This window comes from Saccopteryx leptura, chromosome 5 (genome assembly GCF_036850995.1).
Source record: "Saccopteryx leptura isolate mSacLep1 chromosome 5, mSacLep1_pri_phased_curated, whole genome shotgun sequence".
Lineage (NCBI taxonomy): Eukaryota > Metazoa > Chordata > Mammalia > Chiroptera > Emballonuridae > Saccopteryx > Saccopteryx leptura.
The window spans coordinates 21,520,392-21,545,008 of NC_089507.1; the positions used below are offsets into that span (position 1 = coordinate 21,520,392).

The 24,617-nt window shown below is 33.5% G+C and overlaps 1 protein-coding gene and 1 non-coding gene across 7 annotated transcripts in view; both read left to right on the plus strand.

The window, feature by feature from the left end:
* PCDH7 (protocadherin 7) overlaps window positions 1-24,617 on the plus strand; it is a 431,933-nt gene that overhangs the window by 199,248 nt on the left and 208,068 nt on the right. For 2 of the 6 annotated variants that reach the window (XM_066387127.1, XM_066387131.1), the window contains exon 2: window positions 12,627-12,843. In XM_066387127.1, coding sequence (XP_066243224.1) covers window positions 12,627-12,843 — 217 coding nt within the window. The remainder of the gene's footprint in view (window positions 1-12,626; window positions 12,844-24,617) is intronic. The other 4 variants (XM_066387128.1, XM_066387132.1, XM_066387129.1 and 1 more) reach the window with 2 other exon arrangements.
* TRNAS-GCU (transfer RNA serine (anticodon GCU)) lies at window positions 18,364-18,439 on the plus strand. Its single transcript has one exon. It is a non-coding gene; the product is annotated as a tRNA-Ser (tRNA).

Here is a 24,617-nt window from a genome sequence, read left to right on the forward strand (position 1 = left end):
CAGAAGCACTGGGGAGTTGAACAGTTTAATAAGATATGGCTGTCTAAAATGTTATCATGTTAGTGTTTCTAAAGTAATATCAAGATCTCAACTAAGTTATATGTGCAAAATGGCAATGTATATTAACTTATGTTGGGGAAAATAAACAGAGGCTTGAGGAAGTCATACTGAAAATAACGAAAAAGAAAAGAATAAAAATATGTTATTTTATATATGGCCTCCCAAGCATCTTGTATATATGAAATATAAACAGGCTAGAAATAGTAGTGGTGGTAATAAAACATGATTGTCCTATGATGTCATTGCCTCATGGACTAACTTTCTTTTCTTAGCCTTTTTTCTCAAGGAGGCAGTGAATGAAACAAGTTGCTTTTGTGGCATTTAATATTAAAATAATACATGCCAAATATTGAATATTTAGATTACATTTTCAAATTACGGCTGAAATTTAAACTCTAGTCAGGTTTTCTGGCTATCTACCCTAATTTTTTTTTTTTTTTGTATTTTTCTGAAGCTGGAAACGGGGAAGAGAGAGACAGAGAGGAAGGGAGGGGGGGTGGAAAAGCAAATGGGCGCTTCTCCTATGTGCCCTGGCCGGGAATCGAACCCAGGTCCCCCGCACGCCAGGCCGACGCTCTACCGCTGAGCCAACCGGCCAGGGCCTATCTACCCTAATTTATAAGAAGTTTTTTTGAGTTCTCATGTTAGGATCAAGTTGGGAGTACTCTCATTTTCCTAAAGAATCGTGACTTTTCAAGATCTTTATTTGTTATTTGGTGAATATATTTTTTTTCTGTCCTCTGAAAACTTTGAATTTTTATACAAAAAAATTCATCCTCCTAAAAAATGAAAATAAGAAAGAAGGTACCAGACGAGAGGCAATATCTACAACTATAATAACTTCCAAGGCACCGATTAGGATTTTTGTTCTTTTATGTGCCCTGACCAGGGATCAAATCAGCAACCGCTTGTGCTTTGGGATGAAGCACAAACTGAACCATCCGACCAGTGCTATATTAGGCTAGTCTTGAAAATCAAAACACTCAATATTAGTTTATTTTAGTTTTTCATCCTAGTTTGGTGGGAAGAATTTATTTCTTCCAAGTCCATAAATTTTTTTAAATGCTTATATCAGCTTCCTAAATCTTTCGCCTATAGATAGAATTTTGGGCATAAGTCACATTCATTGTTTATAGAACACCTAATAGCATAAAATCTGTTCTACTTACAAGATCAAACTGGATCCTCTTCAAATCTTTAAGTACAAATATTAAAGTTTTATTTATAAAAGATGAGTTGTGTTCAGAAGAATCAAGTCAATTCCAAAGTTGTTTCATCTTATAGTAATTGATTTCAGAAAAAGACATTCTGTATTTTTACAAATGCAATATCAATTATGTGATAAGAGAGGATTGAAATATAAACTTTCAGTGATTTCCCACATAGATAAGTGGGCCCAGATGTAGTCCACTGCATTTTTTGTCCTTTATTTGTTATTTATATTTTTACTGTTCTAAAGAAATAATACATATAAAAATAAGGTTAGGAAGATGATTTTTAACATATTTACACTTATTAAACAGCTTCAACATAAAATAAGCAACACAATATATTTGAGTGTTTCATAGAATAAGTGTAATTAGTAGAATTACATGCTAGTTCTCGATGCCCTACCATAGGGTGATGCAGAAATGGAACACCAATTTAAATGTGAATAACAACTCTAACCTCTTTTATAGTAAAGACTACATTCAATTGCTTTACTTCTTTTTTCTCCCTACCATACTTCAGACTCCATGACTACTGTTTCCTGTAGCTGCTATCATAAATTACCAAACATTTAATGGCTTAAAACTATGTTAATTTGTTGCCTTATAGTTTTTGAGGTCAGATATGCAACATGGGTCTCTCCAGGCTAACATTTAGGTGCCGGTAAGATAGCCTTTGTTCTGCAGGCTCTAGAGCAGTTCTTTTCCAACTGGAGCACTGCAAGAATTTTTAAAACATGTAATACCTGACTATTTAGTCAGGGACACTAATTTTTTTTCTCTTAGAGTGTAAAAAAAAAAGAAAGAATGAAAAAGAGAGAGAGAGAGAGAAAGGGAAGGGAAGGGTAGGGAAAGGAAGGAAGGATGGAAGGAAAAAAGAAAAGAAAAGAAAGAAAGAAAGAAAGAAAGAAAGAAAGAAAGAAAGAAAGAAAGAAAGAAAAAGAAAGAAAGAAAGAAAGAAAGAAAGAAGAGAAAGAGAAGGAAAGTCAATAGTTAACACAATAACCTTCCAGTGTGAATGCCCTGTTTTGAATCATAAATATCTAAGTCATACAATAGAGTTGCATGTTATTGATCATGTCACATAATAAGGTTGTGTCTGATTGTTTATTTTCTGGTGCCAGAAATATATATACAATATATATGGATATATAAGTACAGGCACCTGATATTTTAGAGTCACTTTGAAACAAAAATTTTAATTACTATTATTTTTATTTGTTGCAAATTAATCAAAATTATACTTATTTTTGTCAGATTAGCAAAAAATATATTTTTTGGTGTGCAGCAGAATTTTAGTAATTAGTTTATGTGTGCCATGAGATAAGAAAAGGTTGAAAATCCCTGCTCTAGAGGACTATTTGCTCCCTATCCTGCCTTAAATTGTTTCTAGAGGCCACACACATTCTTTGACAAGTGTTTTCTTTCTTTCTCTTCGAAGCTAGACAAGATGAGTGAAGTTCTCACATTGTATCACGCTTACCTCATTCTTTGCTTCCCCCTTTTGGCTTTTAAGAACTCCATAGTTGCAGTAGGCCCCTCCAGATAATCTAACATAAGGTCAGTTGATTAGCAAACTCTATGTGAGTGAGATCTTAAACGCCTTTTAGCATGTGAGGTCACAGATTTTATGGGCTCTAGAAATTAGGACTTGGACATCATTAGAGTCCACTTTCCTCCCATCAGTTCCACTTTCACTGATTTTTGGAGTCATTTAACTTGTACTAAGGAATGAAAATTAACATATACTGGGCATTGGATACATTTTTTTCTTGAGGACACTGGTAGCCTTTCTTTTTAACAAAGTGCTAATAAGCAAAAGAAAACAAATGAGTCAGGAGGGATGGCAGAGAAAATGGGTTCACCTGGGTGGCAGAAGATTCTGGCTCAAGATTGAGGCTACTGCTTAGGATAATGATTAAATGCTTAAATACTATTTCAGAGCCTTACTCCATTTGTCTGTCCTGATTCTCGTCACAAATTTTAATCTAACCAGACCAGAGACAACGACTTAAGGATAGAAAACTCCATTCCATAGAATATGAAAAGTCAAAGTTTTTAAATGTATATAGGTGTCAAAATAGATTTCACCAGCGCAGTCCAGGTGAAATATCTACAATTAATTAATTAATAAACAATAAAAAAATAAAAGGAAAGCAAGAAATAAAAAATAATCTGGAACACATTTTACATGAATTCTAAAATGTACACCTCATTTTCATTTATTTCAGTGTGGGAGAATTAATTCAAGTGCTCATGAAGGCAGGCTTCCTATCTGTACTTCTAAGCTTCTGTGCATTTTAGGAGATAGCTTTTTAAATGTTATTTTTCTATCCTTTTTTTGTTGTTTATTTGTTCACTTTTTAGTATTTTAGTAGTTAGAAACCTGGGCAGTCATATGATAGTTCCACCTGGTTTTCAGCATTGCTCCCTTGAACTGCTACAGGCTAACTCCAGCTGTGTGGTTTAAGACAGAGGTTTATCGACCTCATTCAGCTGCTTCTGGAACTCGGTGTGTAGGAGTAGTCATGCAAAGCAACTGAACGGCATGTGAACTGAACTTCTGATCATTATCACAATAGCAAAAAGAGAAGAAAAAAAAATAAATCCTTGTATTCTGTGTGTGCTTTTGTATGAGTAATCTACACTTGCCCAAGGGAGTGTAGTGCTTGAAGTTGCAGCATGTAGATTTTTTGGCACAGTGGTAGGCACAAAGCAAGTGCTTAATAAGTCCTTGTTGGCTTGAATGTTATTGTGAAGATAGTCTTTTTCTCATTAGTTGCATGTCAATATTCTCTTTGCCTAACTAGGACTCCCTCTGTCGTCCTGTTTCTCTGTGCATGTAATCATAGAAACTTACAAGGGACTATGTAGGGTCTAAAACAAACTAGGAGGTAAAATCCAATCATGGCTCAGCATGCTTTTACTATTGTATTTCAGACAAACCTTGCTAACCTCTGCTGTTAAAATCACACATTTGAGAGATGAATGAGGTCACATAGCGTCTGGCACGCAGTAGGAACTCAATGAATAGTTTTATATGGTTGAGTAAAGTAGGAATCACAGAGGAGGTGGTTTTAGAGGATAGGGAAGATTTAGAGGATCATATTCCACAGAGCTGACATTGGAGAATGTCTTTACTTTTTCATAGATATGGTAGGCCCAAGGGTGCTATACCATCTTGGTTGCTATTCATTAAGATAATTGCCTAAAAGGTTTGATTATTATGCATATTTTGTTCATGATCTTTGTTTTCTGAGTTTAATGCATTTTAAAATGCATTAATATTAGCAATGCTAGGTAGTGTACCAAAGAATTTCTTAATGGGTGAATAAACTCAACTTTAAAATTATTGACTTTAGCCACTTATTCCCTGATTTTAGACAACTGTCTTCTTAGTTTCTGAGAATTAAGGAACTGAAAAAAGCTATTAAATACAATTGGCTATAAGTCTTTTCTTTTAAAGTTGAAGGTGTTAAATCTAAAAGATTAATTTTCCCCCCAGATTTCTCACTTAATATCAGAACCAGTACATGAATCCAAGACTCCTGATTCTCCAGGACGGTTATTTTCAAAAAAGGATGAAAACTATCAAAACGTTAATAAGTGACAATTTAATATAAACTATTTTCAAGGTACTGTGTTTGAAATAGAGGTATAATGGGTAAACACTGTTTATGGGGACTTTAAATACTAGTTGAAAAGTTCACATAACATTTAACAATATTAATACAATAGAAAAGTATTTTGTTCATTTGATGTTTTACAATTACATATGATTGAAAAAATTTTTAAATAACATTTCATAGAGTGGGAAAATTACAGAATATTCAAATTCTTATTTCCATGAATAACATTTTATTGGAAGATGGTCAAGCTTATTCAATTTGTATCTACAATGACTGTTTTTGTACAACAGCCAAGTAGAGTAGTTGTGGCAGAGACTTGTGACCTACAAAGCCTGAATATTTACTTTCTAGTCGTTCACAGGAAAAGTTTGCCAATCCTGAAATAAGTTTGATAGAAGTTAGCAAAAAGAGCAAATAATAGATCAAACAATTGTACCTACAATATAGAGAACCCACCATTTGTGTTTCAGAGCATAGTAACTACTTTTAAAGTTCTTAATAAAAAATTGTGTATATTTTGAGAATTTTAAGCTTTGGCCATTCTTTTTTATGATATATTTCATTTGGGGAAAATATAAGAAACTAATTTCTATTTTTAAGCTAGAGTACTTATTGCTGTAGCTTAACTATTGAAATTTGTTATTTTTTTTCTAATTTGCAAAATCAGAATATTAATATGACCCACGTAGAGGTGGCATGAGGAGAAGTGACAATATAAGTAAAATCAATAGCACTTTCTTAGGACATAGTAGTTACTATCTTAATATTGTCATTGCTCTTTTCTAATATTAAATAGTTTATGATCTACTGGACTAAGAACTAGAAAATATTACTTGCATTATTAGTTTTGGAGTACAACTGTAAACAAATGTGCCAAAATATGATTGTATACGAGTCAAAAAATGTAGTTAACTACTTCCCCAAATCATTGTTTTAATTAATCCAAATGTCTCAAAATGCTTCTTCTTAGTATTCTTTGATATGCAATTGACTTGAAAGAAAGAAAAGCAGTTTGAAGTAAGGGAAGTACCTTGAGATATTAGCAAAGGAAGACACCCCTAAAAAGTTAAATGACCTGATTAAAGTTTGTTTGAAGGCTCTGCCAGATATAAGCCAACTAAGCACTATGGAATCCTAGATATGTTTGCTCAGTAGCCCCAGTTGAAAATGTTTGCAGAGTAATCAAGTACTAGTTCTTCTGCACAGAAAGATCTCACAGTCTGAGCTCCTCTTTAAAAATAAAATTCAGCTCTCTTTATAATACTGCAATGTTCTGCTTAATGACTGTTTCAGTGCTTTACTACTGACAAAAAGAGTCATTGGAAGTCTGTTTGATGGACGTGACTAAGTGAATTGGAAAAAAAAAAAAAACCCTTTTCAGCCCATTCAGAAATAATTGATGTGCCTGAGACAGCTGTATGTGAGTTCCAGATAAGGAGATTTATGGAGAAAGAATTGAAGCTAAAAAGGAAGGTGCACATCTAAAGTTCCCAATAAAGTTGTCTGTGGGAAACAGAGCAGCATTCAACAAGAAGAGAGACTGAGGCAGAAGTTCTTTCCTGTGGCATCCTTCGGGTCCTATCCTCTTGCAATAAAATCCCCATAAATGCGGTGTCACTAGGTTATAACAAACGGACTCCAAGGGAAAATTTTTTGCCTCTCACCCGATTCTGTTTTCTCCTTTACTATAAATATTGTGTCTAATATGATATTCCCAAAGTCCAGCTGTTTTATTTTCCCTTTTCAAAAATTAGCCATTGCCTTATCAGAGAAAGCAATCTATACATATTTTTATTGCGCAGGTTGTAACTTAGAAGATTTTGCTAACGGTGATAGATGGAAGGCAAATATTTTAAAGTATGTCCTTTTCTGAGACGTAATGTTTACTTTTATGGTGTGATGTTCACCTTTTAACCTAACAATTTAGAATGGATAAAATAAAAGTATTTATATATTTTTAGATGCATCTGGTCTCGATTGTTTTTCCTAGCAACTTTAAATGGACTTAGTGACATCTTTTTTTGAAAAAAATTATCACTTGGAAATGTAGTTATAAAGCTATATAGCTGTGGCCTGAGGTATAATACCTTTTATAGTATATGTCTTTAAGGGAGCTTAAGGCTCTTTTTCTAAACTATGTCATTATTCTTCAGGGAATTTTAAGTTAGTAAGAGACAAGTATTATTATCTCTATTTTATAGACCCTGAGCCCAAGGCATAAGAACCAAGGGTCAGCTAACTTGTGTGAAGTCAATAGGGAATCAATAGAGTTTTTAAGAATAGAATCTTTTTCTATTATTTCCAATATATTATTTTTTTTCTCATTAAACACACACACATACACACACACGCTCCTTGCATGGGTTTTCTCAATATATATTATTTACCTTACCTTTGTAATTTTATTTTTAATTTCATTATCCCTTATTTCTATTTAATTTACTTATTTTTTCTGATTTCTTTTATTCCCTGGTCACCTTATGTATGAGGCACCTTTTTTTGCTTGCATCTTCAAATATTCACATTAAAGCAAAATTTTATTCAATGCCATGAGGACAAAAAATATATCTATAAATAAATTAAGCTATTAACACAATTCTTTATCTTTTATCTGTGACACTACTTCTCTAATATGTTACATTTTCAAAAGTAGTAGTCTATCTTCAACTTTCTCCATTTCTGCATCTATTTACATGTTCTTTTACTTCTCTTGATCTAATCTAGAATTGTTCTCCAGAGTTTAGAGATGTGATAGTCACAGTGACCTTCTAATAGGTTAATCCCATGGTCATAGTCATATGGTAGTCAGCATTCTCCTTCCTGTCCCTGACGCTTTTAATCATGTAAGATATTCTTTCTTTCCAGAAATGATTGGCTTCCTTGGCTTTTTAGTTACAAAAGCAACCTGGCTTTTTACCCACCCTCATTTTTTTTATTTGCTGTTGGCCCCAACTATGAACTCTAAATCAGGCCTTTCATCTATATTATTTATCAAACTTCATTTAGCAGTCTCAAACCACAAATCTCTGCTTTGCAATATCTACTCTAAGTTCCTAAGCAGATTTCGTAGCATCTTTTTTGTACCCGTTTTTTATTAGAAAGTTGATTATATCTTGTCTATTTTTATATAGCTATAAGATTTAATTTCTTAAACGTGTAGAAGCATTTTTGGGACATCCTATAAACCCATAATGTGTGCAAAACAAATGTAGGTGTAATGAATTAATGACTGAATCCAATGAGCCACACAGGTCTTACTGCCCATTCTTATTACTGCTTCTCCATTGTTCACCCTTTTTAGCATAATTCTCTGCCTTCAACACTTTTACCTCCTTTTGTGTAAGGAATTGCCAGATCATGTCCTCAACTTCACAGCTTTTAATTAGGTCATTTATTGCCTAAATAAAATCCTTAATTTCTGCTTCTTTCTGTTTACAATTCTCAAACACATTCCACTCAGAATTTTTGAAATGATTTTCATGGAGGCCTCTTTTCTTTCATTACTCCTTCAATTTTCAAACACATCTTCACAGTTTCAAAGAGCTAGAAGGCTGGCTGACACACTTAGTCAAGTTCTTTTGCTGTTTTCCTCCCTTAGAAAGACCAGTTCGCCTGTGTAGGACATGAACTCCTTTTATCGTATCCAGGAAAATACAAAGCTTAGACACTTTGGTCGCCAGATGTCTTCATGTCTACACTTTTGTATCTCAAGATGGACCCATGGTTTGATGACCAACTCTCCAGGGAAACTCTATGGACACCTTATGGGACCAGCTAGTTTCTGGGTCAATTCAGTCTGCTTATTCTCTTCCATATGTTCTTTCAATAGTAGGGTTTCTCCTTCCTCTGTTTGCCTTTTTATTTCCTGGAGAGATCTTATAAACCACTAATATCCAGTCCCATAATGAACACTGATTTTATTGTATGACAGGTATTGGCATTCTGATTTTTTTCTCAAGTGCTTTGGGTCACTCTAAGGCACATCTAGGATTAAGAAATACCACTTAAACCACTCTAATTCAGAATATCAGTAATTAACAAAGTGACAGTTACTTGTATAATGGAAACTCATTCTTTCTGTCACAAAATCGATACATTGCTTTACATTTCTGGATTAGTCAATATTTCTGGAATATATAAATAATATGAATTCTGTGTCATAATATTTTTTTGTAAAACCTGTTTTCTTGGTAGACCTCATCTGATTATGAAGGATGATGAAATACTTAACTCTTTATCATCTACCTATCTATCAATCTATCAATCATCTATCTTCTATCTATCTACTTACCTACCTTTCATCTATCCATTTAAACTTACATATCTGGCTTACTATTACAATTAAAGCTTATCTATCTCAGAATTCAGGATTTAGAATTCTGTACTAATTCGGTTCATGTTATCAAACTAAAAATTTTGCCATTTTATTTATTAAAATAGAGTTTAAGAGAAAGTAAAATAATTCTGATATTATAATGTAGAATTGTAATGAGATGTTCAGAAAACATAAAAATGATTGATGGGATAGTTTATAATTCATTGCATAATCTCCTTTATTTTAAATTTTTATTGTGAATTATTTTTTACTCATTTAGATATTATTTTAAATAAAATATTTTGTATAAAACAGAAGCATTCATGAAACTAAATATTTAGTATGTCTATTTTTTTTTTAATTTAGTGAGAGGAGTGAAGGCAGAGACAGACTCCTTCATGCACCCCGACTGGGATCCACCCTGCAAGCCAGATGGGTGATGCTCTGTGCATCTGGAGTGTTACTTCGTTGCAGCTAGAGCCATTTTTTAGCACCTGAGTTGGAGGCCATGGAGCCATCCTTAGTGCCTGGGCCAACTTGGTACAATCGAGCCATGGCTGCAGGCAGGGAGGACAAGAAAGAGAGAGAGAGAAAGAGAGAGAGAAGCGAGAGGAGGGGGATGGAAAACAGATGGGCTCTTCTACTGTGTGCCCTGACTGGGAATTGAGCTTGGGATATCCACACGCCAGGCCGGTGCTCTGGCATTGAGGCAACCGGCTAGGGGTTTAACCTTAGTATATCTATTGATTTCAGTATTTTAAAATAAAACATTTTTCTTTGCACCGTTAAATTTAATACATAACCTAAAATATTTCTTGGAGATTAAAGTATTCACAATCAAAATAGGGTAAGAAAGTAAGAAAACAAAGTTTACACATAAATTCATTGCAATTGACATATTATACATTCCAGAAAAATTATTATTTTTGACACTTGTTATTGCAAACATAGCTTATTATCTGTCTCTCTGCTATCTTATCATTACTTTTGGTGGAACCAGCATATAAGCACTCAAAAGTCACCCCCTTTTCTGTTTTGAATGAAAAAGAAACACCATTTCTCATAATTTCTTATTCATTATCCTTTTGCCAATTTATAAGTATAAATTATGTATCTTTTATATTTTGAATTGGTATGTCTCGAAATGATAATATGTCTCCATGACCCTTAGTGTCTTTTCTTAAATTCAACATTGTCATTAAAATACCATTGTTCAGTAGTATACTTTGGAGAGTATCTTCTGTGTGCAGAAAAATGTGGTTTTAGGAGACTGTCAGTGTATTACTTCCAAGTTAAGACTGAAGAAATAAAACACATAGGTAGTTTGACATTGATTAGGAGTGAATAATGAAATAAAAAAGAAAATATGTACATATAAGATAAAGCATCATAAATATAGTGATTTATGTCATTACTTAAATATAAGGTAAAATAGCACAATCACACAACTGTAAATAAGTAAGAGAATTATTACTAAAATAAAAATAATATTTCTATAGGTTTATTGCCAGTAAATTTTGGCCCATGATGCTCATGCTGTTTGTACTAGAAATATTTTGTAATTGTTTTTAAAATATTGCTCTCCAGATTCAGTGAAACATTATGAAAAGAGAGTATGCTTTAAATGTTTTCCATTGCAACAAAATTCAGCAGTTCTAAAAGTTTAATTTTGACATATAATGAAAAAGAAGATTTTATAGTGACCATACAGTACATATAACTTCATGGAAGGTGAGGCGCTGGGTTACAAACACCAATAATGGATAATATTCTTTTTTTTTTTTTTTTGCTTTTTTTTTTTTTGTATTTTTCTGAAGTTGAAAAGGGAGAGGCAGTCAGACAGACTCCCACATGCGCCCGACCGGGATCCACCCGGCATGCCCACCAGGGGGCGATGCTCTGCTCATCCAGGGCATCGCTCTGTTGCGACCAGAGCCATTCTAGTGCCTGAGGCAGAGGCCATAGAGCCATCCTCAGCGCCTGGGCCAACTTTGCTCCAATGGAGCCTTGGCTGTGGAAGGGGAAGAGAGAGACAGAGAGGAAGGAGAGGGGGAAAAGTAGAGAAGCAGATGGGCACTTCTCCTATGTGCCCTGGCCAGGAATCAAACCTGGGACTCCTGCACACCACACCAACACTCTACCACTGAGCCAACCAGCCAGGGCTAGATAATATTCTTGGCCAAACTTTTATCTGAGACAAAATAATGAGATTTGTGGAAACATCTGTTTGTCTTTAGCAAATCCAATTTATAAATTTCTCTTTAATAATCTATCATGTGTCTATAACCCCTGTTGTGATTAGTGATTTGTACCAGTAGCATTCAAGGTATTAAAGTGCAAAAAATGTTCTTTATCTTTCTATTTTCTGGCAACATTAGTTTTATACTTTATATTAGAAACAGTATAATTTACATGTCTCAAAATCTACATATCTATGCCATTGTCTAATATTACAAGAGCTTAAAGAGCCCAGCTATAGCCATGAATAACCTCAAACAATATTACAGAATCTTTTTCATATTTTTAAAAATATTATGTACAGAGTAATGTTAATGCATGGCATTCATTTGTTTTCTTAACAAGCTTAAACTTTTATTAAATTGTGTAATTACAATAATGTATAAATTTCATGCAGGTAAATTTTCAGTCCAGCCAACATCAGTCATAGTAAATTGTAGGGTCCAATTAGATAAAGATTTGCAAATCCAGTCTAGACAGTGTACATGATGTTATGTTTTTTTAGAACAAGTTAATCATAGAAAACACATGCAACTAAACTTTTTTAGTTTCTTTTTCATTCCTTGGTTAAGATAACTTCTACTTACTATTTCAATACTACCCTTAAAATTTCAAGGTCAATAAGTGATATTTTTAATATGAATGAAGTAAGAAATATATTTCTATTTTTAGCACTATATATAAATTTTTATTTATTAACTGTGTCTTTAATAGTTTGTCATCTACTAAAACACACATTTCTTAAACTATTGTATCATATGGAAAAATATTTAAAAGTGAAGTCTTCTTACAATTCAGTAGTTGTTGCTTTCCCAAATCACTAACCCTTGTTTTTGTAGAGTGTATTTGTGAAAAGCATATTCAAAGTGAAGGCTACAGAATAGAAAAATATTGAATGTGTAAAACTAACAAAGATTTAGATGTGTGTTTTAGTGAAATTGCTGGGGGGTTTTTTTTTCTGTGTTTCAGAAAGATTTTTGGCTTGTTCATAAAAGCTAAGTTCTAATGCATTGCCACAGATAATAGAGTTTAACCAAGTAGATTTCAACATATTGTTTTAACCATTTTGTGTTGAATTAGTTGTCAGTAGATCTTAATGTTTGTGATTTATGTATTTTTAATAAGATCATTTATAATCTTATATCTTAGTGACATTCAGAATCTCTTCTTTTACAGCCATTTCGTAGAGTGACGTTTTCTGTTGTGAGTCAGCCTCAGGACCCACATCAGGGGTCACTGCAGAGTTGCTATGACAGCGGGCTGGAGGAGTCAGAAACACCAAGCAGTAAGAGTTCATCAGGGCCAAGACTGGGTGCCCTTCCACTCCCAGAGGACAACTATGAAAGGACCACGCCGGATGGCAGTGTTGGTGAGGCAGAGCATATGGAAAATGGTAGGGGAAAACACAACATCCACACACATAATCACGCTAGTGAGCCGTAATAAGTAGACTCGCGAAGGTCAGTCTAAAACTATAATAATATAGCCGACGCTAAAACTATTCTCTTTGAAATAATAAATACCTCCTAACGTACAAAAATGCCAAATAAAGGAACATAATTATAAAGATAAAAGTCACCACTATAAAACAGCCTGTCAGACATAAACACATTTACAAATAAGAGTAGTACCTGTTATGAAAAGAAAAAAAACAACAAAAAACTAAATTAGTGCATAATACTGAAACAAGAGCAACTTAAGAAAGGTCTTGTGCTATTGTTTTCTTCTATTCATTTTTGTCATGCAACTATTTCTTCAATTGTTACTCTCTTAGTGAAAGGAAATGGCAGTAAACACAATTTGCTCTGTGTTCTTCTCCTAGGTATTTAGAAAAGCATTTTCAAGCCTTTTCTTTCAAGTGATAGCTGAAATGGAGTCAAGAAGGAGAACAGCATTATTCTTGTTCTCGAAAGTATATTGAAAATGCTATTAGAATTCCCCCCTCATTTAAGTACAAGGTTTTCTTCATTGTTGTGCAAGGAAACGGGAAGAAAGCAAATCATGGTATTCTATACTTATCCCGTTATAACATGATTGCCACAACAGTCGACCTCATGTACATTTTCCTTTAAGTTATCGAATTAAGATTGCAAATAGTACTTACAAACTTTACACATTTGTTTATGTTCCCAAAAGGAAATTGGGAGATTTATTTCTTGGATTTCAGGTTCTAAGTAAATGCCTGTGGAATAGGTTTGACTCTAATAATGGAATGGTAAATTTCTTACTAAGTTTATTATTATTTTATCTCATAAAGTCTTGATGTTTATTTGTCTTTCATCATTCCATTCCATGTGAAATAAGACATTATAACTTTTGTTATATACTAGATTCTTTAGTGATGATATGCAAATAGAGCATATAATGCAAGAGAAATTGATTTTTTTTCTGGAAGTCTACTTATTAATATTAAAATTCAACATTAGAGAATAATGTCATAAGTGATCCCAAGTGAAATTATTGCTACACTAAAGAATATTAAATAATTATTTTCCATATTGTTATCCAAATGAGAAAATATGATATCAGCATTTGGTGATTGATAATCCCTTTTGATTAATTCTCTGGATTTCTAAATGGCACTTTGCCTTATGGCTATAAAGGCATGCTTATCTGTGTGTATGGTGGTGTGTGCTTATGTGGATGGAAGTTTGATATGGTTTTTAAGAATTAATTTCAATATTTTTAAATAAGTATAAAATAATTGATATGATTTGCCATGTTGATGAATATATTAAAGGCAAATATGTTTGAAATGCTTTGCACAAAAGTAAATATTAAATTTAAAATACTTTAATAATATTTTATCTATGCACATACCCAGGAAGGCAGGGTTGTTTAATTTAAGGGCATTGCTATATCTGTGATTACCTTTTGATGATACCATATAGTATTATTTGTGTTTTTTAAAGTACTTGTCTCACTAGAGACAACATAATGAATAAGTACTTTTGATGTCAGCTATATTAATAGAAAATACTTTGTATCTTTGGCATTATAATCACAATTTAATGTTATTTATTGTTTTTTGAGTTTCAGGAGTTTCAGTGCCTTAAACATAAGAAAGAAATGAATAATAAACATAATTATATATGACAAACACACACAGGTTACTTTTAGGAAACATACATGTTATGCACTTAGCGGATGTGCTTGTTAGGAGATGAGAAAGGGTACTAAAAAGCATTTCTCAGAGAAAGCTTTTAGTTATTTTTTATACCTATGTTTTTAATCCTAGCAACAATAAAGACCATCATAAGATAATAGACATTTTTTTCTGATTTTATATGTATATGTGATTGACACTTGAAAAACTGAATTTACATAATGATTTGTCATCTGCTAGCTGTGATGCATTTAGCCCTGATCTATAGGTAATGGCAGAAGCAGGTGTGATTCACTTTGGCTGATTCAAATGTAGCTGTTGACATTTGAATAAGAGTTTGGTTGGGTCCGAGTTCTCAGACTACCACCTAGCTGTAAAGTGTAATTGTATTGCTCGAATTCTGGTAATTTCATTTTCAATATTAATGGGTCATTCTGACATAAATAGAATTGGAATTGAAACCTGTCAAGTATTCATTTGTCACATTTAATTGGAATCCAGGTAATCGGCAGCGATTTGCTTGGTTAGGTTTTAATCAGGATTTGCATTGGATTTTCCATGAAAATACCATTTTGGATGCTGTCCTAGTTCTTAATTATTATTACCTCACATATTTCCCTTGAATTCTAACCTATGTGAAACAATGCAGTTATAACTATTTCTTTGGATTGATTTTCATTGAAAAATTTAGAAGATAATTTTCAATGCAATAATATACAGCATTCTAACATTCAAATGTCATAATGCAATCAGGGCTTAAGGTGAGACAGGTAATGATAAAAATAAGTATTTACAGATTTTATAGTAAGGACATAACTAAACACAGGAATATTTAAGTAATAGGCAGTAAAATGCACATATTTTACAAAAATCTTTGTGTGGCTTCTATACTTTAGCATAATAAACAAAATTTCATTGAGATGGCCTGTGGGTTAATTCTTTTTTCTTTCTTTCTTTTCTTTTCTTTTTTTTTTTTTTACATATTTGGCTCACATATTTTTATTTTTTAAATTTCTTTTACAGAAACAGAGAGAGTCAGAGAGAGGGATAGATAGGGACAGACAGGAACGGAGAGAGATAAGAAGCATCAATCATCAGTTTTTTGTTGCAACACCTTAGTTGTTCATTGATTGCTTTCTCATATGTGCCTTGACCGTGCGCCTTCAGCAGACCCAGTAGCCCCTTGCTCAAGCCAGCGACCTTGGGTCCAAGCTGGTGAGCTTTTTTGCTCAAACCAGATGAGCCCGCGCTTAAGCTGGTGACCTCGGGTCTTGAACCTGGGTCTTCCGCATCCCGGTCCGACGCTTTATCCACTGCACCACTGCCTGGTCAGGCTAATTCTTTTTATAAATAGCTTTACTTTAAATTTCAACCCACGTTAGTGACAGATGACAAATAAGATTTTATTTTCTTATTAGGTTAGGAAAGGGAATGAACTGTAAGAATAAGAATAAATACAATTTCTTGAAGACTGAGTCTAATATTTAGAATAAGATGCACTATTTTAATAAATATAAATTTGGGTGCTTTCATCTCATGAATTTCTAGAAAGAAATCATGGAAATGATACCATTTAAAGATATTTTAAGAAATCTCTTATGAATTATACGCTTACTGATGAAAAAGGTCACTAATATATTTTTCTTCCCCTTTTAATTATTATCAATATTATGATTATTTCAAATTGGTCCTTTGATAAGATTGGAGAGATTGGTTATTTATTATTTATTTAGGAAAAGAAAATATTTTAGGATGTGGAATTTATGTTGGGCAGTAGAGTAATAATAAAATATTTGATAATAAAATGTTAAAATAATTAATACACCAATGAATTGATATTTCAAATGAAAACCAAATATTAAGTTTAAGAGCACCATCACATTAAAGGCAACCATTGATTATGCAAAAGTTTGTTCTTCTCTTAATTATGCAGGAGTCTTCACTTTCCCCTGGATTTGTATTTTAACAATTTCTTTAAGCCTATTGTATGTATTCACCTTGGCCCCTTTATTTATACCATGGTCTGTTGATTCTTCCCAAAGTCCTCTCTCCCCAAACATATCTGCAAGGCTAGTTTGTCTTCACTATGGATCACTTGAGCAGATGTAGTGTTTAATAACTCAGATATAAAAAATGTTTTACTTGACCTATTAATTCCAATTATGCCTTTATGATTGGGTAGGTCACTCCACTCGGTTCTGCTTCTGATCGTCTATAAGGCAATAAACTAAATTAACTCTGAATCTTTTCCAGGTCCAACAATCTTATAGTTTCTCCTTACATCCAATTTTTTTTTTTTTTATCATTTTCTCTTCAGAACAGAAAGACACCTTTTGGGTTTCTCAGTGAGATGGCGAGTGAATTGGATAACATGTGTTAACGTGGGCAGGGCAGAAATAATTCTAGGACCTTCCTCTCAACCCACATATGATATGTGTATTCTAATAGTAGATAATACACATGTTAAATAAATTAGAGAAGTCGACCGAGTCCAGCAGTGTGATTTCTCGTATAGGTGGGTGGAAAGGTTGGCACCATAGGCCAATGTGGGAGACAGTTTTGGAGCCTCCTTCAAATCACACTATGCAAGAGCCATCTGTAGATCTATTCCGGCCCTGGGTACATTGTTCTCCCAAAATTTGAAGGATAATGATTAAATGATCTCACAATACAATAAGTACCTTTATTTTCTTATTTGACAATGTAAACTTTGGTCTTAGTAAGAGGGAAGAAAAGATAAAATACAGTATGTATTTTTCTCTAGGTAAACTTAAAAGTAATAGAACATAAAAATAAATTAACAGGAAAATAACGGTTGATCCAAAAGGCAGGTTTTAAAAAGTTAAATGAGGTCAGAAATCTGGCCATTCCAAATGTCTGAATCATTTATGCCTCTCAATTTTCTCAGATATTTAAGAGATTCTTTTGATTTACGTACATTAAACTTTTTGAATTCCCCGCTTCCAAACTTTTTCCTTTTTCTGTCTTATATAAGTGAAACTTAATTGTTTTATTCATTCTCACTCCACATGCTTTAAATAGTGTTTAGATTGCACTGACCTGGAAGGTTAAACCATGGCACAGTCTACCACAAACCCATTTGGTATCTGCATGAACTTTTCACACTGTTTGCAGAAATAAACAACAGTCTATGTGAAATATTATTGGGGAATGAACCACCATTTTTATATGACTAAAGGTAATGAGAATATAGAATAAACTCATATCCTTTTGTGAGATAAAGGACCCTTTCTTTCTATCTGATTTCCTCCCACCTTCCTAATTTTCAGCTGTCATCTGTAAGGTATTATCATCTCGTCACGCTAGGCTTGTGCTATTTTCATTCAGATTGAATTATGGAGTATAGCTGCCTCTTTCGTCTTTCCAAAGATGCACATGCACTTGTTAATGTCATAAGCGTAGTACTTCAATATGAATGCTCTGCGAATTTTTATTTGTAGAAAGGGGCTAATGTTCCTCCGTAAGGATTACCTTTCATGGCTTTGAATTTCACAATGTCACCCTAGCTGCCAGTGTGTGACTGAGGCTGCATTTTCTACTTTCCCAACCATCTGTGGAATGGCTCCATAGCTCCCGAATGCCCCTAAGAATTCCACATGCCTTTCCTTCGGGATATTGCTGTTTAGTCCTACTTCATGTCGACTATAGAGAAATAGTGATTATGAAGACTGTATCTAAGCCTGGCCTCAGCCAATCCAGATGTGCATATAGCAGCTGTCCAGTAAAATAATCAACCCAATCTAAAATAACCTAAAGAAGATATTGCCCTAAAAAAGTAGCAATGTGGCCCTGGCCGGTTGGCTCAGCGGTAGAGCGTTGGCCTGCTGTGTGGGGGACCCGGGTTCAATTCCCGGCCAGGGCACATGGGAGAGGCGCCCATTCGCTTCTCCACCCCCCCCCTCCTTCCTCTCTTTCTCTCTCTTCCCCTCCCGCAGCCGAGGCTCCATTGGAGCAAAGATGGCCCGAGCGCTGGGGATGGCTCCTTGGCCTCTGCCCCAGGCCCTAGAGTGGCTCTGGTCGCGGCGGGGCGACGCCCCAGAGGGGCAGAGCATCGCCTCCTGGTGGGCAGAGCTTCGCCCCTGGTGGGCGTGCCGGGTGGATCCCGGTGGGGCACATGCGGGAGTCTGTCTGACTGTCTCTCCCCGTTTCTAGCTTCAAAAAAAAAAGAGGAAAAAAAAAAAAAAGAAGTAGCAATGTTGTGGATAGAATGTAATGGTTTAAAAACAGGTTTGAGAATCTAATGGTATCAGTTTGAATTCTGGTTTCTCCTCTTACTAGTAGTGTAATTTTCTGACCTCTTTTAGTCCCACTTTCTTGAATAACAAATCAACAATAATAAATCATGTGGAAGAAACTAAATAAGATCATAACACCTAAGACTGTATAAATAAATATAACAGCCCCAATAATTTTATATTTATTGATGATAAAATTATTTACTACTATTATTTAAATAATAATGAAAAATTATTTTGATTATTATCAACGAGGTAGATTGGAAATAACACAATGTTATCAAAACATCAGAAACTATTTTATCTCACAAAAATAGCATTCTATAATTACTGATAAGAACCATATTCTGACCTTGAATACCTTTCACTGAATTTCTCATCTTTGTGGGTGACAAGGGGCACCAACCAAAATCAATGACCTTTAGATCAAAGATCTAAAATGAGGGGAAGAAAGGAATCTATCTTCTAACAGAAAATCAGCCCATCTCTGTGTTTTTATTCATTCAAGATGGGATAAAGACATTATTATTTTCCTATATTCTCTACTCTAATTATTTTTTATATTTTATACCCAGCGTTCCAGTTGAATGTTCATCCATTGTATATTTTTCTTTGAATCGCTGCAAAATATTCACACTGACAGGGAAAACAAGCTGAAAAAAGTGTCCAATTAGTATGCTTACTGAATTCTTAGTCCTTTCTTTTTTAATCTCAGTATTAATAATTAACACTAATAAAACATATGGCCAAATTACCCTTTTGATTCTAATTTGCTCCTTTAAACTAAATCACTGTGCTGAACCCTCATGACATTTGAGGACAGAATGAGCTCTCATGAAATCTCAAAGTGAGTTTGGAGGTCAGTTAGCGGGTGTGCTGCCTTCAGACTCTCAAAGCATTTGCTTATCGGAATTTCAGTCCACTTGTTAGATAATGAATTCTATGTTTAGCTTCTTATTTAGTTAAGATATTATCTCCATATTTTCTGCATTCTTTTTTTTTTCTAGTGTTATGGATAAAAAGTTGATATTGCTGAAATTCAACAACTCTCTGAAGCATCATTTAGGTAATAAAGAACCTCTGGAAGTTGGCTTTTATATTGTAGTTAGCACTCAAACTCAGAGGTTAGTCTACTTATTGAAAAACTGTTTCATCTTAATATCCCTCTTTTAGGGTAGGACAAACTCTGTTATCTTTTCTATTGAAGGGTCTCTTTCTTTTTTTTGTGAGAAAAGCTTTCTTTTCTTCAGTAAAGCCAAGCAGAATAATAACCTTTCTATTTCTCATTTAATGGAGTAATTATATGGTGACAAAGCTATGGTTATTAATTTTGAGTCAACAAACCTTAAAATTTAAACAAGATTCTCTAAGGAAGTCAAAGTGAATGAGAAAATTCTTGCCTCCTTATGTCAGGGAAGATACGACCTTGATTACAGTGAATTCACTATAATATGAAACAGAATAAGCTCACTGGAGAAATTTAGAGTGGTATGAAGTACAGAGAAGGGAAGAAAAATTATATAGATAAAACAATTATAAATGTATTATAAACATTGAAAATTTACACTTAATAAACAAGTTCTTGTGCTGAAGAGGATTTTGAAATGTTATCTGCATCATATTCTCTCTTTTTACCTAGCTATTTTAATATAGTTTAAAAATAATTATTAAATTGATTTGTAGGCTTCAAATTAAACTAAATTAAGTCAAATTATTTTCTGTTTAAATTAGGTTTTTTTCTATACCTTTCATTTTTATGCTAAATTTAATTACTTTAAAAAACTTCAGAATTTGTTACTGATGAAATTGACAGCAGACAAATGAATCCAGGTTTAAACTGCCAAACAGCTTAGTTTTATGTCTCTGTTTTCTCCTTGCTTATAAATACGAATAATAACTAAAAATATCTGTGTTTTGAATAAAGCCTTTCAAGCATAAGAACCAGTAAATAATCTTTTGAAGTTATTGTGTTTTTTTTTTGAAGACCAATTGTCTTACTCAAATTAAATAGATGATTAGGTTAGAGTCGATTGCATCAGATTAAGTTTATTTTTAAATAAACAATTTAATCCTTGTGTTGTGGATACAAATTGTTTTTGCAATTGCTGTCTCAAGATGCAAGTTAAGTTTCCAGATATTTGTCTTTATATCACATGCCCCTTCTACCTGAAGTATAGATGACAGGCTTACTTGTTTTTAATTCTTATTTCTGATAAATTTTACTTAATTTATGCCAATAGATTTTTTTACATTACTCTCATTATATTGTGTGCCTTCTCATTACTATCCAGAAAATATAATAAATTTATCACAAAATGAGAAAATACTTGAAACACCTGAAAATTTAAATGCCCCATTAAAAATAATTTTTCAGCTAAAATCTGACAATCTCAAAATAAGCTAATTTTTGATATTCTATGTTCAAATGAAATCCATTATGTGTAGTATAAAATGTTTTGGTAATTAAACAATAGTAGAACAGTGTCCTGCTGTTTAAAAATAGTTTACTCATTCATTTCTTCTGCAAAATATATATTCTTTGACTATTTTGGCTCTAAAATGCTCAACATCTACATGGATGATGTAACTGGTGGCTCACACTTATCCAAGAGTGAAAGTTTGCTTTTCTGAGGTTACAATCCTGAGCTGCAGGGAGCTGTACTGAACTGTGAGCGCTGTTCCTATTCACTGTGAGGCTGTCTTTCACTAACCCGGCATTTGTAGTAAAAGGTCATAACAGCCATAGATGAAGTTGTATACAATGAACAGAGAATTTGGAGTATTATGAACATTTATTAAGCTCAAGAATCATTTGTTGAGCACTTAGTGCAGATTCCCATGGAAGATTTAAAGAGGAGTGATACATGTTCTCTGCCTTCTATGCGTCTAGGTACTGTGGTGGAGAATAAGATGCTCAAAAGTAAAGGCATGAGAAGTCCAATGGAGATTAAATACTGTTAGGACCAGAGCAGGTTATGGATTGAGGATATGAAAAACTATAACCAAGCCTTCATGGATGAGTAAGGAGATATTTGATAAGCATAAATATAGGTAATATTACAGAGAATAGTTAGTGATCCTAAGACTACCAACCGGAGAGAGTGGGAAAATAGTGGTACTGCTGTCAGTCTGGAGAATGGAAGAGTAGCACGTTTTCAAAGACTGTGTATGATTAAGGCAAGTGAGCTTTAAGGTAGCCTTGAAACATTCATGTGCTATCTAGCAGGTGATTAATAATGTAGATCTGAAACTTAAGAGTGCAAATAAGGAGGAGAAATATAGCTTTAGAGTCACTAACACCCTGATGATTGTGAAACCTTGGGAACAGATAGGACAGTCAGTTCAGCATATACAACCAGAGAAGAGATGATGTCCAACACAGAATCTGAGAAAAAAATACTGAAATATAAGAGAATAATGGAGAAGTAAGTTTTGAGTAAGGTGCCGATAAAGATATTTTTTAAAAATGTGCAAGTTGAAGAGAAATTTTGAATTAAAAAGGTAATGGTTATCAAATGCCCAGTGATGCAGAGATGGAGGGAAAGAAGGAGACACATGACTGCACAGATCTTGATCACTGAAGAGAAGTAGGTGACCCAGCAGGGGGCTTCATTGTCTTTCCCATCCTTTGCCTCCCACTATACTGTCAGCGGTGTGCAGGCCGACCTTTGCCTTGTTCACCATAGCATGATACATCTGGAATAATCCGTATACATAGGTGTACCAAAAAAAATGTTGATTTTAGTTATATGGCCTAGGAGTCCAATATTGCTGTTAAAGATTCAATAGAAGTGAGATAATTGAGAAAGCTGAAGACCAGAAAATGTAATGGAAGAATATAATGGAGAATTTCTTTCTCAGGTCAACCAATCCATTACAATGTCATAACCATAGATAAGGACATGGTTGCATCCTTTTACATTTATTTTAATGAATTTCTAATCATTTTATGAGGATTTTCTTGCTTGTTTATTTCTTTTTACAGAATTTTCTGAAAGGAACTCCACAGTCTGAAATTTCTGTGTCATAGTTTTTGTTATCTTTCCTTGGGTTATACAGTAATTACACTTCTAATTGAATTTTGATCTTCATATGACTTTTGTATTTTATTTTATATTAGGCTATCATTTATCCATCTCACTGGCTTCAAATAAAATAGTGTCTAACTAATTGGATTGCTGGTAAGATCCAATAATTGGTTACAGTTTCTTGGTCATCACACAAAAAATTAGTTTATGATTAAAGAATAGAACTGTAATACTGTTATCGATAGTAATTATACAAGTAGAAATGCTTCAAAACGGAAAATAATAAAAATAGAATTTCCATGAAAATAAATTTAAATAGTATAGTACAAGATCTGTCAAATTCCAGTCTATTTTACACATAAAAAATCACAGACATGCAATGTTAAAGATGTTTATCACAGTTAGTACACCTTGCAAAAGAAGAAATCCCTCCAAATCTATTATGTGCAAAGACTTACTAATAATAATTTGCCAGGAAGATGTCATTTTTGACATTGTTTTTGTCTAAGAAAAAACAACCATCAATGTCACATAAATTTATTCTCCTTTCTCTATGTCCATTGTTGCATATTAGGAATTATGAGTAACGATTATATTGATAAAGCTTGTCTTCTATCCCAAGATAATTTAACCAGTTGCTACATAATAATTTCCCAATAAAAATATACCTCCTATTTAGTCATGCATACATCAGTGTGGTTCATCAAAAATCTTTAGATGTGTCTCTTTTTGGGCTTGATATATACAACCCCTATATCCTGGAATATTGAGTGGAATGTATGGAAATGTAGTGCATGCCAAACAAAAACCACCTCTCTAGTTTCCAAGGAGCCTTTAGGTGGTACTCAGAAATTTTTTGTAGATCCAAAATTCACAATTTCATCAGTGCACTGAATTGTACAGAGTCAACACCAATTTTCAACAACATTGTAGGATCCTGAAATATTAGTTAATTACATTTTAAGCAGAAGAATATTTCATTCAAAAAATAGGAAAGTCCTTTTTCCCCCTCTAAGGTAACACTCTTTGTATCTAAGGAGACCCAAGGAAAATCAGTGTACCTCTTAAAACACTGCGTGGTGACAGTGGAATCCAAAGAGGGACTTCTTCCTCCAGACCCAGTGAGCTGGATGAGCTCTGTTGAAACATGTCTACTGTTGACTGAGATCATTTCCTAAAAAAACAGATAGCTTTGGCTCCCTAGGTTCAGGGAATATTCAGTCCCGGGTACTAACTGAAATCTTGTGTCTCTAAGTTGTGTTTGTTGACTGTTTTCTGTTTTCTTTAAGGTTGTCTCTTAAGGATTTTGCATAGTCTTAAAATAAGATGATGTTTTTAGTATCGTCTTTAGGCGTGCTTATATAGCTAGACTTGATTTCTTTTCTTGCTTTGGGTTCATTCTGTAAGGTGTCTGCATTATCTAAACATTTAATCAATTATCCAATAAGTTTGTTGTTTCCTGGGTAGTTACCTGCTCTAACTCTCATATAAATAACTGGCACTCAAAGCTGTGTGTCACAAACATCTCCCAGACTGATGTGTACTTTTAAAAATTATTATTTATATCATCCTCATTTTGCTAATAATTCTTATCTAAAATAAACTCAATCTTCATTTATAGAAATAGTTAAGGAAATTGAATTTAGGACTTAATTATTATTCTTTCCGTTCACTTTGATCGAGGCCATAACCATATATCATCCTTGAAAAGGTGATTGAAAGCAACATATTTACACAAACCATATTATATCAGAATTTTTTTCCTAAAGCTTATTGC